This window comes from Lynx rufus, unplaced genomic scaffold (assembly GCF_022079265.1).
Source record: "Lynx rufus isolate CCGP_SWC_20201006 ecotype Redwood Valley unplaced genomic scaffold, mLynRuf1.p SCAF_1, whole genome shotgun sequence".
NCBI lineage: Eukaryota > Metazoa > Chordata > Mammalia > Carnivora > Felidae > Lynx > Lynx rufus.
The window spans coordinates 48,402,095-48,421,391 of record NW_025814823.1 but is presented as its reverse complement, the minus strand read 5'-3'; the positions used below and the strand labels follow the sequence as shown (position 1 = coordinate 48,421,391).

The window sequence follows — 19,297 nt, the reverse complement described above, 5'->3', positions numbered from 1 at the left end:
TTAGGTACTATTAAAGGATCTAACTTCATGGCATTAAGGGATTTGACATAGACTATGAAGGTAGGGGAGACATGATGTATAGTTCAAAGCATTATAAACTTTGAATGTTGAAGCAAAATTAATTAGCTTGGGTTATTAATAAGATGAAATCATAGACTCCTAGGGTCCAAATGGACCTTGTACGCCACAGAGTCTACTTTGTTCCCTAACTAGGGGAATCCCTTGGGTGTCATCTCTTACAAAGAACAAGGCATTCCAATGCAGTTTTCTGCACACGCACACATCTTTTCTTTTATTGGATCGTCACAACACCAGGTGGTTGCAGCTGTCATTACCTCCTTTGTATAATGGTGTCTCCTGGTCAAGTATTGTTCCCGTAGCAGTGGTTTTTAGTAACTTCCAAGTGGCAGACGGTTGATTCTTCTGCAAGACAAGTTGAGTGACATTTCTGAGGACCAAGTCCTCCCCTCATACGGTATTGAATTGCCTGTTATGACACTGTTCGGCTCTCAGTACTTTCGGGTTAAATGGAATATCTCCAATTATCATGCTCTCATTTCCGCTTCCTGGCCCTGGTGCCCCTCGAAACCCCATCATCAACGACTTGCATCTTCATTTCTCCAAACCAGGTGTCCTCAGTCATCTTAGCCACGTTTTTCTAGCTGTATTCCAACATGTCACTGTGTCTTTTAAAATTTTCACACCACAAATTGAGGAAAGAGGTTTTAAAATGCAACAATTGTATTGTCTTCTAGAAATTGACTCTCTTTCTTAAGTCAGCTAAATCAAAATGTGCTGAACACTACATCTTGCCCATCCCTTGTACCTATAACTGGTTTCTTTTAAAACCTAAACATTCAGGGGCTCAGTCAGTTAAGCATGCGACTTTGGTGCAGGTCATGATCTCACAGTTCATGAGTTTGAGCCCCACATCGGACTCTGTGCTGACAGCTCAGAGCCTGGAGCCTGCTTCGGATTCTGTGTTTCCCTCCCTCTCTGCCCCCTCCCCCCCGCTCACACTCTGTCTCTCTTGCTCACAAAAATAAATAAAAAATTTAAGAATATTTTTTTAAACCTGAACATTCAATGTTGTGTTTGTAGTTAGACCTGTCCCTCAAGGGATGGCTCCCTTGGGAGTAGTGCGTTTCCTCTCCCTGGACACTTTTCACTGCAGGCTGGCTGATCTCTTGTAGGAGATACAGGCCAGAACTGGTATTCTGAGGGCTGCACCTGCCCTTTCAAGTCTGGGAAATAATTATTCTATATCCATTTGATATTGGGGCCCATTCTCCCAATAAGTTGAAATGACATTGAACTCTCTCCCTGCCCGCCTTGCATTTAGTATTTTAGTTCTGTCCTTCAGCTTCTCCATATTTGCCAGGTATTAAGTAGGACAGGTTCAAGGACAAAGCCCTGAGATGTGATCTCAGAGACTTTCGTCCAAGTGGTCTTAATTCATTAACGAATAGCTAAACATCCACCTAATCGTCCTACCTCCAACCCATCTTTCTTGGTCTCACAGCTACATCAGAATGTCCTTGTGAAATCCCTGCTCCAAACCAAGGCATCCCAAATCCATTCATCGATTTCACAAGGAGATTCTTACTCTGCGAGACATAGCCTCCTAAATTAGCAAATAATAGTACTTCTAAAAAGAAAGAATGGGATTTGGTTGATTTACTGCCACTTGGTTCAGAGGGAGCCCATACTTGTTTCTGATTTATAATTCTATGCGAGATTTCTCAACTTTGCGTTCAAGATGAAATCAACACTAGCTGTATAGGGATTGAGGTTGGCTTGCTTTGCTTTTAACAAATATCTTAGCCTTACCTTTGCTCCAGGCACACTGAGTAAGTTATTTGTGTGTGACCAATCACAATGAGTGTAGCGTGTGGGATTATAACATGACTTATAAGATCTACGCACGCTATAGGAGGTGAGCAAGTAGCCATGAGAAATTTTCTTTGATAAAGTCACATTAATTTTACCTTTAACACTTGATCTTTTGTGCATTATTAGCACATGACCAGTCATCTATTTAGGACTCAACGCAGTAAATTGAACACATTGGTAGAAAAGAGGAACATTTTCTAGATAATAGCAATTTAGAGTAAAAAGAGAAATTCTGCAGAATGCCTTTTTAAATTTAAAAATGATGTAAGTATATTGTCATGACTGTGCAGTTTAGATAATAACATAAATACTTGTCCGAACATTTTTAAATGCCTTTACTAACACTCGCCTGTGGTAAATTGTTTAAGGCACAGTAAAAAGGAGGAAAAAACTGTATCTCAGCAATCCTATACAGCAATCCTGTCAGCAGGTACATTGTTCCCCTTCACTGGTATAGATTGTGTCTCCTCTACGTGAAGCAGTGGACAGTGTGTTTAAAATGAATGTGCAGTATAATGAAATTAATGGCCATCTAAGCCTTTGTTATACATAACTAGCATGTTACTATGATTTTCCCTCATGTCAAGAATTTTATTACTTATTAAATGATCTAAATGTAAGTTTTAGAGGGAAATAGTCTTATAAATCTGGAATTGCTATTTACAATTCTCTTATTTTCTAAATATATATATCATAGTGTTTTCGAAAATGCAGTACAAGAAACATTCAGGCATCAGTGATTCCTTCAGCCACTAGATGGTGCACTACAACCAGCTGTTGGGTCTACTCTAAAAGGGTCTGAGGGTCCCCTGGAACCCTCTGGTGGTGTGTGGAACATGACGTCATTATCACTGTTCTGCAGAATATTGCAATTTACTTATGAACAAAGGAAAGAAAATGTAAAGATACTTTTTAAGCCAGATTTTTTAAAAAGTAATTTTAGCATATAAAAATGCTCAGTTTCAAATGAATCTGGGAATACTTTATACTCCAACTCGATATCCTACTCTCCAGTAAGTCTGTGAGCCTCATTTAGCCGTGTTGTCCAATATTCATTTTAATTCATATGAAAACTATCTGCCTGAATTTTAATCATCAGTAAATGTAAAGCAATCACATTTCTTATCTATCTGGCTTTATCAGAAGTAACTCATGTCTGAATTTTACACACCAAAGAAATTAACTTATATGGATGCTTTAAAATTATTAACCAATTGTGATTTAAGTCTATAAAATGTGTCCTTCCCTACCTCCACAGATGAAGGCAATGATGCATTATTTACCTCTTCCCTTGAGGGATGATGCTTTTGTAATTAATATCATTCTATAATTAACATCAGATAATGATTGTGCATTTGGAGAACACACATGTGTGCATGCACACACATTCAGACACAACATCTATGCTAAATGCTTGCAGATTCCATGCTTTTTCACCTTTCTTACTTGCCTCATCACTTTTCACTGCTATTCCCACATTTCTTGCTTCTAATTTGACATCGGGTTTAACTGCGTGAGATTTCGAAATGGGTTCACGATATTCCTACAAAGACATTCGTGAGTTTTGTGACAGCTGTGCACTTGAGTGGCCTTTTGTTCAGAGGTCTTGTAGTTGCCAGATCAGGTAGTGGGGTGCTGCTTAGATTTTCACATCTATCTTCATTAATTAAATACCTCATTCATATAAAGCTCTGTGTCAGGTCCGCTGTCTAGATTTGTTGTTAGATAAAGCATAGGGTTTACTGATGCCAAGATCATTAATCACTGAAGAGCTAACCAACATTTTTCAGGCACAAATCCTTTCCCAACAAGTTGTTGGTAAGTCTCAGGCAAACAGCTCACAAGTATGAGCACATTGGTACTTGCTGAGAAATAGGAAACTATAATAGAAATAGAACTAAACTGAAGTCAGGAGACAAGAGTCTGAATCTGTCCTTGGCCCCTAACTGAGAGATTCACTTCACTCTGTGAGTCTCAGGTTTTCTGTTTCATTTTTGTCTCTGACCATAAACGTAGCCCATTGTTGCATAATTACCAGAGGGGGCATTATTTTTATATCCCCGGTAAATACAGTGACTAACACATCTCAAGGGCTCAAGAATTATTTGTTGAATTGAAATTGTGTACGTATGAATATTGACGTGGGTATATGTTGTTATTGTAATCGTAGGTTCAAGGCAAAAAAGTGTGCATCATTTAGTATACAGTCATCATAAGCAGCTATAATAATGTCATCTCTGTACTTCAGACTCTCCTAATTTAAAAATTTTGTGATTCAGAAAAAGTTCAGTGAAAGCTGTTACTTAATAAGTCCTCTTTATCATCATTTTGATAAAATGATAATGTAAATAAACCTACAAGGAATATATGTATAATACTTAGTAAAACATAGTTTTTCATTTGTAACTATGTCAAGAAACATATGTATGAAACAGATTCAACATGACCCATGTTTATTGAGCATTTTTCACGTCTAAGGCATTATAGACTTTTATCTTGAAAAAGGCAGAAGGAGGCATAAGCCCCCATCTTCAATGAACTTGCCCTTAAGTGTACTAGATAAGAGTTGCATGGATAGTCATAACAGAGGTCAAGTGTGCAAAGCCCTATAATAAAGGTCCAAGCAAAAGGACAATAGAACGCAATAGGAGCTGTCTATGATGGCCAGGGAGTTTGGGGACACCTTTGTACTTGGACATAAGGCCCTTCTCCTCTGACTCCTGTTAAACCTCTTTTGCTTGACCCTAATCCCAATCTCCCCCTTTCCTCAGGCAAACAGAGGAATAACTCTCCAACTGTGCTCGGTGTGTGGAGCTCATTCACACATTTCCTCCTACCTGAAATGGCCTGCCTGAGGGGCCTCCTTTCTTCCTGCTTTGGTACAAATGCTATTAATTTTTCAACACTTATCTCAGTGTCCCCTTGTCTGTTAAGCCATCTGACTACCCTCCTTCCCTAGGCAGGTAGAACCTTCCATGACCCTAGAGCGCTGGGGCATCTCTGTGTCACACAGAAAGGAGGGTATGTGGGAAACACTGTGGCAATAGAAACAACAGGGCCTGGCATCTGATTGGACAGGAGGGGAGGGAGAGGGAGGCTTTGAAGACTGCCAGCGTGTGTGATTAGGAGGGGGAAATGCTATGAACAGACATGGAGACCACAGATGGGAGAGAGCTGGCATTTCCTGAGGACCTGCCAGATCCCAGGCACTGTGCTCAACTCTAGTAGGGCCTTTCCTATTCCCTATTCTAATTGTATCTCTAAATACCCTGAAAGGTGAGAGTACTTACCCACCCTCAGCAGTGGCTGAGCAGTGGAGCTGGGATTCAAACACCAGTTTCTCTAGAACCTGTGCTGTTGTCACGACACCCGCTCTCAGGCAGGTTTGCTAATAACCTGCCAGCCTCACCACTCAAGCCACATTCTCATGCATGTCTGGCCAGCACTACCTAGGTACCTGTTTAGTGACTGTCATTCAGGTGCTTTGAAGTAATAAGATAACAAGTGACTTCATATTTTTAAAGCTTTTCATTAATGTGAACTGGTCATTCTTCAGAGTCTATTAAAATGTTACTTTGTTAGAAAGCCAGTGAGAAGGCAGGACCAGAAGCGTTAATAAATAAATAGGCAGCTTCTGAGTACTTGTGCAGTGCGCAGCACTGTGCACAGTAATGGGTATGCTGTGAAGATGTGGATGGCAAGGAGTTTTAAGTGTGGTGGGGGAGACAGCAATGTCTGCAAATATCTGCTGGTGTGAAGCAGGATAGGAGAGCCTTGAAGTGAGCTTGATACAAGTTTCCGCAGCAGCACAGCCAGGGTGATGGGTCCTGATGGCACGGGTGTGGTGAAAACCACCTACCCCAGCGAGCAGGCATTCAAGTGCCGTCTGTAAAAAGGAACTGGAATAATCTGGATGGATAACAAAGTGCTGTGAAAGTTGTACTTGTTTTCATTTATGGAGGACTTACTCTAACCTGTCCTGGAGAGTTACCATGTGGAAGCATGCTGAACCTGATAAGGTTCTGATCTGAATCTGAATCTGAATCTGAATCAGATTAATAATCTGAATGCGGGTACCAGTGCTGTACTTACTGTGTTTAGGCATCTTATGACCACGCTCTGCATTTTCCTTCTTTTACTTTTGGGTTTACTTTTTATTTTTATTATTATTTTTTTAATGTTTATTTTTGAGACAGAGAGAGACAGAGCGTGAACAGGGGAGGGTCAGAGAGAGGGAGACACAGAATCTGAAACAGGCTCCAGGCTCTGAGCTGTCAGCACACAGCCCGACGCAGGGCTTGAACTCACGGACCATGAGATCATGACCTGAGCCGAAGTCGGACGCTTAACCGACTGAGTCACCCAGGCGCCCCTACTTTTGGGTTTATTTTATCCAGATACCAATGAAAATTGTGTTGTAGGCAGGAGTGGGATAATGATTTTCCCAGCCCTTGTACTTTCTTGTGTTCTATCGAAGAATGGCTAGATTGTGAGTTTGGGTCATCTTATCCTGAATGGCAAAATTAACTATTACTGATACAAAATTGGCGGGTTTAATGGAGCGATTAAAGATAATGAGGAGCTAGGGGCGCCTGGGTGGCTCAGTTGGTTGAGTGACTGACTTCGGCTCAGGTCATGATCTCACGGTTTGTGAGTTCAAGCCCCGCATCAGGCTCTGTGCATACAGCTAGGAGCCTGGAGCCTGCTTTGGATTCTGTGTCTCCCTCTCTCTCTGCCCTTCCCCACTCATGCTCTGTCTCTCTCTGTCTCAGAAATAAATAAACATTAAAAAAAAAAAAAAAAAAAGATAATGAGGAGCTGTATTTTTACAGAAAATATATCCACCACTAAAGAATATATAAAAAATAATGTTTATTTATTATACTTATGATAATTCAATAAAAAATCTTCATAACTAAGAATAGAAAGAATTATAAAGTACATACATTGCTTTAAAGATTACAATAATTAAAGCTCATTTGAGTAGCAAAATAGAAGGCTCACTCACAGGTCATGTTAGTAATTTCACAGGTTTAAAATGAGATATTTGTAGACCAGCCCTTTAAATAGCACTAGTTTTAGATAAAATCTCCCAAACTTATTTTCCTTCTCAAAAATACATACTCTAACTCATTAGAATAGAAAAGATGGTAGAATGAGTAGAATGCTAGCAGTGGCTCTCCGCCTCACAACATAGATTGCTCATTTTTTTTAAGTAAGCTCTACACCTGCCATGAGACTTGAACTCTTGAGATCAAGAGTTGCACACTCCACCAACTGAGCCAGCCAGGCACCTCCCTTAACCCTCTCTTAAGTTAACTGTGGCAAGTTATATTTTAAGGGAATGTGAGCTCTTTGAATTCAAATAGTGTCGTTCATTTAAGCAACAATTACCAGCAAGGAGCTGCTGCCCTAGGCCCTGGGGATACGGTAGTGAAGAAAGCTTGAAGCCACCCTCAGTACTCAACCGCCGAGGGGCGGACAGACAGTAAAACCAGCAGTCACAGGGGGGTGTGAGGAGAGTTTAACATGGGCATGTCCAGGGTACCGGGCAGCCACGTGATCAGATGGTCTTTGAGAACATTTTCCTTCAGTGTATTGCAGATGTTATTGGAGAGGGTAGGACATGAGACAGGGACACAGAACCATTAGAAGTTGGTGTCAGTGGAAGGTGGCAAGAACCTAAAGAAAGGCTGCTCACAACTGGGGGGTAAACTGGAGAGGACAGCTGGACAGGTATTTGGAAGGCAGAGCTGGCAGGTGTAATGGTCAGGTCGAAGCAGGCAGAAAAGTCCAAGAAATCCCTCCAACTAGAGAACTTTATGACTTGACACCCGAGTAGGTAGGATTGCCTTTTTCTCCAGAGAGCAAAGCAGAAGGAGAAACTGGTCTTTTTTAGGGGGTAGCTGCTGAGTAAAGTTTTGGTCATGTTGAAATAACCTTTGGACTACCACCTCTGTGGTCGATCTCTCTGTGGTGCTTAGGAGAGAGACTGAGATGTAGAGACTTAGGAATCTTTTCCGTACGAGTCGTGGTGGAAGCCTTAGGAGCCAAGGAGAACTTATGCAGGTGAGAAGAAGTCAGAGTCAAAATCTTGGTAAACATTTCAGGGACGGGTAAAGGCAGAACTCTCTGCAAAAGAAACTAAAAGGAAAATGTAACCAGAAACATAGGAAAATAAATATTGTCACTACATGGAAAAATAAACTCAGAATAGCCAAATAAAGTATTACCCTCAGACCTTGAACATTTTACTTTCAGTAAAGTATGTTTTTATTATAGGATATTTTAGGTCATTTATATTTGATTTCTGGATGAGAAGGGCTAGCTAGTCTCTGTGTTAACACATTGTCCTGCAAGTACTAATTCACATTTTCAATCTGCACATCCGGCTCTGACCAGATATCCTGGTTTATTAAAGCAGTGACTTAAAGCGTTGAGAGGCAAATACAGAAGAGAGGTTAAAACTGAGCTCTGGAGCACCTGGGTGGCTTCGTCGGTTGAGCGTCCAACTTTGGCTCGGGTCATGATCTTGCGGTCCGTGAGGTTCGCTGCTGTCAACGTAGAGCCTGCTTCAGATCCTCTGTCCCCCTCTAGCTGCCCCTGCCCCACATGTGCTGCCTCTCAAAAACAGATGAACATTAAACAACAACAAAAAAACCCCTGTGAGCTCTAGTATCCGATTCCCAGAATTCAAATCCTACCTCTATCACATACCAACTCGGGGTGAAATGGAGTTGGTTACTGCAAAGCGTACATCCGTAAAGCTCTTAGAACAAAGTGCTGTGTGTGGAAAGTGCTATATGCTTTGGCAAATATTGTTTTCATCAAAGATACGCGTTATGGAATTGCATGGGGAAGAAAGAACAAATCCACTTTGTCTCATTTACGCATAATGAAAAAAGACAGTTAATTCAGTCCAGACAATTCAGTGGGGCAGAGACTAACATTGATTACGTGTTTAATTGAATTGACAAGATCAAATGGATCAAACAAATTATAAAATACTAAATTATAAGATACTACATTGTTCTGTTCGTAGTTTTATAATTAAAATGTTAGGAAAATCAAGATCAAGATTGGCATCCAATTACCAGAAAACTCTTAATTCTTTTTTTTTTGAAACATAGCAAACAGGATCTATTTTTAACTTTATAATTTATATTTCCTAGCAAAAACAGAAAAACCTTGAATTTCATAACATAAAATTAAATATTTTATTGAGCACCTGTCATTTCTCAGGCACGTGCCACGTGTACTTTTAGTTTCCCAAGTATAGGAACAGTGTTTCCATTTTACAGATGGGGAGACGATGTTTCAGAAAGCCCAACGCTCTAGCCTGAGATCTGATTGCAGATCGATGACTGAGCCAGCATCTGACCAGGCTTTCTGCCGGATTTCAAAGCCTATGCTATTTCAGGCCACCTTAACACCACCAATAAGGAAGGCAGCCTGGTCCAGCCTGAGGACAAGTCAAGAGCTTTGTAATCTCAGCTCCAGGTTTCTGTTTCCTCATTTTAAAAGCACCTAATTTCCTCCCAGATCTAAAATTGTGTGAACTTTTATGAACTAAGGTAATAGAAACCAGAAGACAAGATAGGAATCTTGATTCTGCTCCCCCTCCCCCCCGCCCCCCATCATATGCAAATACCATTCCTCAAGTGAAACAGATTGTCACAGCAAATATGTTGAGCCTTGAGTGTAATGAAGCTCATTTGTCAGCGTCTGGGGCCCCATAACTTCATAAAAGTTAAACAGGGACACATTTCAGAAATGCACTTCTGAACTGAAAAAAAAAAAAAAATGCCTGTGCTTCCTGCTGCAAAAGGTGTTCCTTTTCAGTTGCTTGAGAAAATAGCAGAGAGTAGCTGATGTGAGAACATGGGTGTTTTGTTTGACCCAGACTTTTCAAACTGCACATTCCTCTTATGTGTATTGCTTACACGTCATTTTAATATGAAAGGGCACCTGTCTTTTGTCTCAGTACACATTTACCTTTCAGCATTTCAGATGGGAAGATGGGAGGTACCTGAAAAAGTTATTTTTGTTTCGTGGGTTTTGGGAATCCATTCAAGACCTGGTGTTTTCTTTAGACTTTATTATGCTTCTGCTGGGTAAATGTCATGGAAGTGCATTTAGTGACTCTTAATCCTTTTCTTTAACCAAAATTGAAAGAGACAGGGGTTCTCATAATAAATCAGTTTGTTGACTGTTTCAAGAAGAAAACCCTGACGTGAGTTTTCATTTTCTCTGGACACTTAATTAGACTTCTGTTTAAATAACGCCTGTGAATACACACACACACGCACACACACGCATATAAAATTGTATTTAGCTTGAACTCTGAAAGCGGAGTTAAAAAGAGTGTTTCATAACAAAACTTAACAAACCCCCTTCCTTGTTCTTTTTTTTTTTTCCTCTCTGTTTACTCTTTATAGGACTGTTCCACTTTAAAAAATAGAAGCTTTTTTGCTATTCGTTTTGGTTAACATTTTCCTTTTGCAGAGGTTTTCATAGTTTAGTCCAGGTTTTTTAAACAACAGAGGAGGACGGATTGTGCTCAGAAATAGCCGCATTCTTTTTTTTCAAATACAAAGTGTGGAAATGGCTTGGATTTGTCATGGGACATGGAGAACTTCACGCTTCAGAACTGAAGACCTGAAAGTTAGTAAACTCCCCAAGGTATGGCATGGGATTAAGCTACCAATTAATTACCTAGTTCATGTCCTTCAGTTTTTCTTAAACATTAGTAGCTTAATGTCTCAACTTAGCAAAGAAAAATCATCTAAACTATGACTTACTGGTAATGACATGTACCATGTCATTTTCTGTCATTTCATTATTTCGTGGGATGAGGAGAAGAAACAAAAATCACAGGTGATCTGATGGTGGAATCAAAACTTACAGGTTTTTTTTTTTTTTTGAAAATTATTAACTATTCTTTCAAAGATTTTGCCACTAGGGATTCAAAGTGTACTTGTGAGTTAGACAAAAGAAAGAAGAAGGTGGGCATGCTGTTTTTCTTTTTAGCTTATTTCTAGAGAAAACAGTTTTGAATAACACATTTGCAGAAATCTAATTCAAATGAGTGTAAGGACAGTTCACGATTCCTGAAGAAATTACTGGAAATCGTGTTTACTCTCCCCATCATCCTCCCGATGCACAGCAGCTGTGTACAATAGAAGCATAGACCCAGGGAGATGCCTGACTCCTTTCATTGTCCAAGCCAACGCTTTCCATAGGAAAATTGTCGTGGGACATACACTCCCTATTCTGTGCCTACCACTAGCTTCTTAGTAAATTTAGTTTTCTACTTTCCAGCAAGATTTTGGAGGAAAGAAGACAGGATGGAAGAAAGATTCTGTCTGTTCATTATATCCTTTCAGGGCTCATGTCTGCATGCTACAATATATCTTACAAACGTATTTATCATTTCAATAAGCTTTTCCTCACATCATGAAGTTTCTGTTACCCTAATTTGCTTACAAGATTGTATCCTTTAAATTGCTTCAAAGCACAAGCATAAAATAAAATACAGAGTTTAATACAATGCAGTGGCCACTAAAATTGTTCTTGTATCCACTTCTGGAACTGACTAGTCCGAAAAGAACATTTATTGATTTTGTTTTTAATAAAATGCTAGGCCCTGGGCAGGTATAATCAAAACCTAGGTCTCGCTCTCTCCCTCTCTCCCTCCCTCTCTCTTTTGCTAATATATATGAGTTTTGTTCTTACGGGTTTAAATATAATTTATTGTCAAGTTAGCTAACATACAGTGTATACAATGTGCTCTTGGTTTTGGGGGTAGATTCCCGTGATTCATCGCTTGCATACAACACCCAGTGCTTATCCCAACAAATGCCCTCCTCAGTGCCCATCACCCATTTTCCCCTCCCCCCACCCCCGCATCAACCCTCAGTTTGTTCTCTGTACTTAAGAGTCTCTTATGAAAACCTAGGTCTCTGGAGTGAAGAGCAGAAGCCAGCTCTCTGCCTGATCAGAACAGCCATCTCCTCTTCTCACCCCGTATAGCTCGGCCTCTATTTTTTTTTCTTTTTATTGTTTTCTTTTTCCCTTCTGTTTTTTTTTTAAGCATGGAGAGAAAATACTCAAACTCTAATTTTATTAATGAGGCAATAGGGGCAAAGAATATTATGCTTAAGTTTTCATGGATATTAAAAAGAAAGTATACCTTTTTATAAGAAATTTTCAAGAAAAAACTCACTTATTGCTCAGACAATTAAGTTTACTATTTTCTGATACACTTTCTCCCTCCCCACTGCCGAGTAGAGAAGGTTTGCATTCTTCATTATATGCCTTCATTCATCACCTAGCCCTTAAGAACTTAAAAACCTTTATCATTTTCATTGGTTTTTCTTCAAGAGTAGGGACATGTCTGCCTCTTGTACTTTTGAGACCTTTTCCATGACTTCCTTTTTATTTTTGAGATATAATTGGCATACAATATTAAACCAGTTTCAGGTATACAACATGATTCGATATTTGTATATGTTGTGAAGGTATCACTACAGTAAGTGTAGTTAACATCTATCAACACAGAGATACAGATGGTTTTTTTGCATGACAAGAACTTTTCATTAAGATCTACTCTCTTAGCAACTTTGAAATATATAATACAGTATTCTAACTACAGTCACCTGCTGTTCCATTACATCCCCATGACGTATTTTTTCTATAACTGGACATTTGTGCCTTTTGACTCACTGCACCCATTTCACCCAGCCTTGTCTTTCATGATCACTGATTGTGCTTTGATTCCACCTCACAGAATACTTCTCAGATTTTGCACAAAGTCTTCCTGCTCCAAGTCTGTGGGCTCACAGAAATCCTTGATACCAGTTACTGCCTTCCCCAGTTATTTTAGGCCCCACCCCCTAAAATAGCCATGTCAGGAATGATGCCAAACAGCTAAGCTACTTTCTGATCCTTCCCTATCAGTGTTCTCTCCCCCAGACTCAGTAGCTAGTCATAGAAACTCATCATGGTTCACAATGGCCTTGTAAGACGACTGTAGTGAAAGGGATTGGAGAGGAGCCTCCATCATCATGTAGAATCACTGTTCTACACTGTAGAATCTCTGTAAAGTTTACAGAGACATGCCTGACCCTACCCCTCCTGACTCTCATAGGAAGACCCTCCTCATTTTTTAATGAGCAGAAAAGACCCTAACGATATTTTTAAATCTCAGATTGGATTGGGTGAGCCTTTTCAGAGAGTCACTCAATCCAGAACTCTCAGAGTATGTGGTGTGAAATATCATGTGTTTATTACTGAGTGTGCTGTTAGAATTTTAGTTGGGGTCCTTAATGGAGAGTGATTATTCTATAGCCAAAATAGTCCCTCACCCACCCATCCCAAATTAACAGTGTGTATTATATACCCCAAGTCAGTAAGTTAATGTAATCAGGAAGCCTACGCAAAGTTCAGGTGCCTTCCTAACATCAACGATCAGTGAACTTTGTGTAAAGGGCCAGATAGTAAATATTCTAAGCATTTCAGGCCTAGATGTTTTATTACATTATTCTCTCTTGCAGTGCTCAATTCTGCCATCACTGGAAGACAGCCATAACCAATACGTAGACAAATGAACATGATTTGTGTTCCAATAAAAACTTATTTATGGACACTAAAATTTGAATTGCATGTAATTTTCATGTGCCATGAAATAGTGCTCTTGATTTTTTTCAACCACGTACAAGTGTAAAAACCACTGTAAGCTCAAAGTTTGCACAAAATACAGGCCAAAGACCAGATTTAGCTGGGGAACCACAGTTTACCAACCCTCTGCTATAGATTTTCTTTTTTTCTTTTTTTTTTTTTTTATAAAAATTTTTTTTTAACGTTTATTTATTTTTGAGACAGAGAGAGACAGAGCATGAACGGGGGAGGGTCAGAGAGAGGGAGACACAGAATCCAAAACAGGCTCCAGGCTCTGAGCTGTCAGCACAGAGCCCGACGCGGGGCTTGAACTCACGGACTGTGAGATCATGACCTGAGCCGAAGTCGGCCGCTCAACCGACTGAGCCACCCAGACGCCCCTGCTGTAGATTTTCAAGTGTAAAGGACATAAATGCCATAATTCAACAGCCAAAGTGAAAGTAAAAGTAAGACTATTATAACTGTGATGAAGAAATTAGAGAATATGAAGTGCCTACTTTGGAGGTGCAGGGAAGTGCAGAGAGCACCTGAGACAAGAAAGTGTCCCCAAGGCAGGCCATCCAAACCTCTAACATCCCTCCTGAGATGAAATTAGAAGCCCCTGTGTCCTCCTTGCCTCTGCTTATCTTCCAGGCTCATCCCAGCTGTGGGCCCTTCTTCCCCTCACTCCATCTGGAATGGCAAGGGGAGTCGGACACACATGACCCTTCTCCATCCATCCTTCGATTTAGAAAACACTGTCTTCTTTCCTTCATAACTTTCACTCTCTGTGGCTGGTTCCTGGTGACACAGGAGAGAGCTAAGAAATGCCCGTTGGTGACTGAGTCCGCTAGCTGAGCTCAGTGCCCCAAAGATGGATGTGTTTTTGAAGACATGACTTATATCAAGCTCAGCTCCTTATCACCCATGCTCGTGATATAAACGTCACAAACGTCTAGGGATGGCATGTAAATAAAAGCATGTTAACAGTTGCCAGTGATATACTATGGAGGAGACACTCAATCTTTTCCAGTTAGGGGTTTTGCTGATTTTTATTATTTTAATTTCTGTTCAACTTTGGTCAATAGACACCTGCAAATAAAGATTTTTCTCTCTGTAGGACATCCAGAATGTGTCAGAGGGTAAGGTTTTGGGTTAATCCACTCAGTAGGCTTCTACTTGAAAGGAGTTCTTTCAGAACAACCTGGAGCTTTCTGTGGCCCACAATTAGAGCATCAGCATTTCTAGATTTAATGGGTCTGTGCCGTTCACTCACTTCTGAAAGGATCTCCTGATCCTGAAAGGGCCCATAGGGATAGCATTTGTTTCAGGGTTGAGTGAAAAATGTTGGGTCCAGTTCAGGCTAGTTCTCCCATGTAGGTGTCCCTTGTACTCTCATGTACAGAGCCTCATAGTTCTGTGTGTGTGTGTGTGTGTGTGTGTGTGTGTGTGTGTGTGTGTGTCTGTGTGTGTGTGTGTGGGTGGGTGGCAGTTTTGTTGATTCATTCATGAACTTGTCTGATATTTATTCTATCCTTTACCCCAAGGATACTGAAATGGTAGCGGCCTGGTCCTTGACCTCCACGTATTCAGAAACTGGTTGAGGAAAAAGCACCTAAATAAAATCTTTATGATACCTTGTGATAGATGATATAATAGAAGTAAGAAATGAATAATTTGGGAGTTCCTGAGAAAGTAGAACCAACTTTGAGGATGTGACAAAGTTTACATGGGAAAAGAATTCTACATTCCACTGTAACATAGTGAAAAGGGCTGGATTTGGAACGAGACGCTTCTTTTTTTCCGACATTGGGCAAGTTACTTTACTGCATTGAGCCTCAGTTTTCTCATTTGTAAGGTGGGGTTAGTAATACTCACTTTGCATAGGAATCAGCCAAAAACTCACTTCCCTGTCGTAGGTCCTTTTCACCAAAGACTGTGTGTGGCCAGGAATTCTGTTGACTATTGGATGGAAGGAACAGAAGGAGAGATCACTTTTTGTGGGGTTGCATGGGGACAGGGCATCCATTCTGAGTGAGAGCCAGGAAAAAACACACCTGGGTCAACCATTGTCTCTCTCCCCCTGGGAGTTCGTTTGGACAATGGGTAGTGTATCTTTTCCCAGCAAAGCCTTTGCATATTTTACTGTTCTTACAAGTTGACTGAAGGACCTGGTCAAATTACATACTTCTTCAGACTGCTTTTCACCATGAGTTTCAACACTAAAACCAACTTGATGATTCCTCAGGGCTCGCTGTAATTAAATCACTGAAAAGGGTATTTAAACTTTACACTCTTAGCTATCTAGGATTCCTTTCCAGTAGACAAGGAAAAAGTAGATGGTTTATGAACGATAGGTACTTCATACCTAATTTCTGGGGAGTGGTGGAGTGCTTTACCTTTTAATGAGACTCTGTGCATATTCTCAGTGACTGATAAATGGACATTGTGTCCTGAAACAGCTTTAAACCATCCAAGTGGTATACATTTTGGGAGGAGTATTGAAACAAAACCTAACTAATTACCCTTTATAATTCTTTGTGAGTCCCAGCATTAGAGCCCAATCAACCCTAAGTAGAGACCTAAAATGCCTCTTTAGTCACCCAGTCGAGATGATATCCAGTAGTGATCAGTTTACGCCTTTCCGTATTTTGACCGGAAAGTAACTCCCCGGTAATTGAGGGTGCAAGCGTTAACTAAGTCTGCCAGATGTCCGTCCCAACAGGAGAGACGGGATTGAAACCCCCACCTGGCTGACCCCAGACCCGCTGGCAGGATGGTAAGGTTTCCAGACAGAAAGGTTACCAGATGGAAAATCCCCTGAGAGCCGCAGTTGCCCCACTCCTAGTGCTGGCTTGGTTGTTATGGAAAAGTGATGGAGCACCAAAGCGTGTGTCCCTTTTTCTTCCAGGAGAGAAACCCTACAAGTGCACCTGGGAAGGCTGCACCTGGAAGTTCGCGCGTTCGGACGAACTGACAAGGCATTACCGCAAACACACGGGAGTGAAGCCATTCAAGTGCGCGGACTGTGATCGCAGCTTTTCCCGGTCAGATCATTTGGCACTGCACCGCCGGAGGCACATGCTGGTGTGAGGAATGCTACCCGTCCAGCTGAGCGTAAGAGCTGGATCTCTTAGCGGCACCCAATTCAGCAGGGCTGAATCCCCTTCACAGTGTTAACACAAAAGGGCATCACCATCCCACGATGTCTGAAACCAGAGCAGGAAAAAGAAGTAACACTTCTCCTTTCGGTCTGAAGGTAACCCCCATCACGACTACACCAGAAACGTCTTCTCGCTGGCCTGGGAGATCCGTGACACAAATGCTGAAGAGACAGGCATTGTTTCCCGTGCTGTGTACTCTGCCATTTCAAGATGTTTGTAGCTTGTACGTTTTCTGAGCTGTCAGACGTTTTGTTATCGATACCGTAAAGGTCGTCTACCACAAATTGATGGCTAGCGCAAGACCTTTTAAATTTGGATTCTTCTCCCATCATCCCACCCCTTACCCTCTTTTTACTGAAATTTTAGTTACTGTCTCAGTAAGATAGAACACACATCCAATCTGTTACCAGCAAGCAGCATGAAAGTAGAGAAGAAGAAGCCTGTTGGAGAGGTTCCATTACCTGAAAATAAAGGGGCGCTCAGGCAGCCCTTTGCAATAGTGATGACGGCAACTAGATATCACCCGCAACTTGTCATTCTGCCATGCCCTGAAGAAAACCAACATTGAATCTCTCATTTGTTTGTCGTTGATTGTTTTTGTTTTGTTTTGATTCTGTTTTGTTCATCTGTTCGAGCAGAGGGGCAGCGACATTTCAGTTGGAGCCTAGTCTCGGTGTCTGCCCTGGCATGGACTGGCACAGAGGTGTTCTGTAGTTGAATAGGAAGAGCCTGTCTAAAAAACTACTGCCCCACTTCAAATTGCAGTGTTCTGTCACCTAGGCATCATCTCTTCCTGCCCCTAGTATTTGATTACAAGGAATCAGGGGGAAAAAAAAAACAACAAACTTTCTTAGACACACTGGCACCAAGGTAAGAGGTGGGGCTGCTCGGGCAAAGTCAGTGAACATGAAAAATCAGACAAAGCAGAGATGGAATAATGCGCCTCTTGAGGAGAAAAGCAATAATGAATAAAAGGACTTTCCTACAATAACTTCACTGAGGACTCACGTTACCAATTTTCATACTTACTAAAGGGATTGTAAAAAACACCCTAGCATTTTAGATGTCTTGGTTACATTTAGAGCCCTGAGGTAATCTTTCTGCTGTTTGTTGTCCTGCTTGGTTGAGTACCACAATTAAAGATTATGCTCCCCTTTTCTTGTTTGAAAACAGTTATTTGGTGACGAGAAAGGCCAAGGAGGCATAGCAGGGAGTTAACCCTTGGGTTAATGGGTCAGTTCTCCTTGGAACCGAGTCAGTGGAAAGGGAGCGCTCCCCGAGGAAAGCCTGACATGGTGCTAGTTTCCTCACTTGGAGAGCCAAGGCCAAGTGACTCTCCAATAGGTTCTTCTATATAGACTTCATTTTCTAAACTGTCGGAACCCAGGGGTTCTGCGCTGGCATCTACAGGGATGTTGAACCCACTCATCCTGTGCTGAGGGTGAGAGGAAGGAGATGATCATCCCGTCAGCCCCCTAAACTCACGAGCCTTTCTTGCAGCTAGCGAAGTACACAGGAAACAAAGCAATACATCACCAACAAGCATTCTTTCAGAAAAATTACCGTATTTTGTTTCTCCACTAAAAGCTGGGTTGTTTGTTTTTGTTTTTTTTTTTTTTTCAGCTTTATGTGGCTAAGGGGCTTGGTGAAGTTTTTTTGTTATTGTTGTTGTTGTTGTTGTTGTTAAGATTTTTTATAGCTTAGATATAAAAGGTTGCCAGCATAGGCCTTTGCAATATATTTTAATCACCAACACTTGATTTGGGGAATTGCACAAATTAACCTCACAATATTCCTAGCTCATGTTTAAATGTTTGAACATTCTGAAATAATTTCCAGTTGTAGAACTATCCTATTTGGGATCATCTTCTTACTCAGAGAAACTTTAATGATGAAGCAAGAACTATAAACATTGAAACAAGGACAATTCGTGTTGGATGGTATTAAAAGGAATTTGTTTTAAATGTTCAAGCAACAGCATAATGATTTTCAGGTCAAATTCTGTCTTCAAAAATACGTGCTCTGCATTTTCTGCCAGGTCTGAAAAATTCATCAGGCAATTTCCTTCGAACAAGGGCTGCGATTCTGTTGATAAACAGCTCCTTTTGCTACACAATCTTACTACCCACCAAGCACTGGGTTTTTTGGTTGTTGTTTTTTTGGGTTTTTTTTTTTTTCTCCTCTTTCGTTCTTTTTTTTCTTTTTTTTCTCTCTTTTTTTTTTTTTTTTAACAACTGGAAAGTTTTGTTGTTTTTTTTTTTATCTGTACTGTATACAATTCCTACTTCTCATTGCTTGTGACCATTTTGGATACAAAAAGGTTTCTTGCTACACAGCGGCATTGGTTACTGGTCAGTGGCAAAGAACACAGAGAGTGGCCAGCATGGCCTGTGATGTCCTCACTGCCGGTCCTAGAACCTGGTTGGCTGTTAGTAGGTGAATCGTCCAGGCGCAGTGTAGACTTGATTTCACTCTGCCTACTCTCATAAGAGGGGCAATCTTTTCTCTGCGGAGAGATGTCTTGAGAGTGTTACAAGTAGAAATGGTTTTTAGAATTTGTAGAACTGACAGGCAGTGGGAGC

The 19,297-nt window shown here is 40.8% G+C and overlaps 1 protein-coding gene across 1 annotated transcript in view; it reads left to right on the top strand.

The window, feature by feature from the left end:
* Positions 1 to 17,542, top strand: part of KLF12 (KLF transcription factor 12) — a 432,660-nt gene extending 415,118 nt beyond the window's left edge. Inside the window, exon 9 of the mRNA XM_047080662.1 lies at positions 16,463 to 17,542. Coding sequence (XP_046936618.1) covers positions 16,463 to 16,644 — 182 coding nt within the window. The 3' untranslated portion in view covers positions 16,645 to 17,542. The remainder of the gene's footprint in view (positions 1 to 16,462) is intronic.
* Positions 17,543 to 19,297: the final 1,755 nt, after the last annotated feature.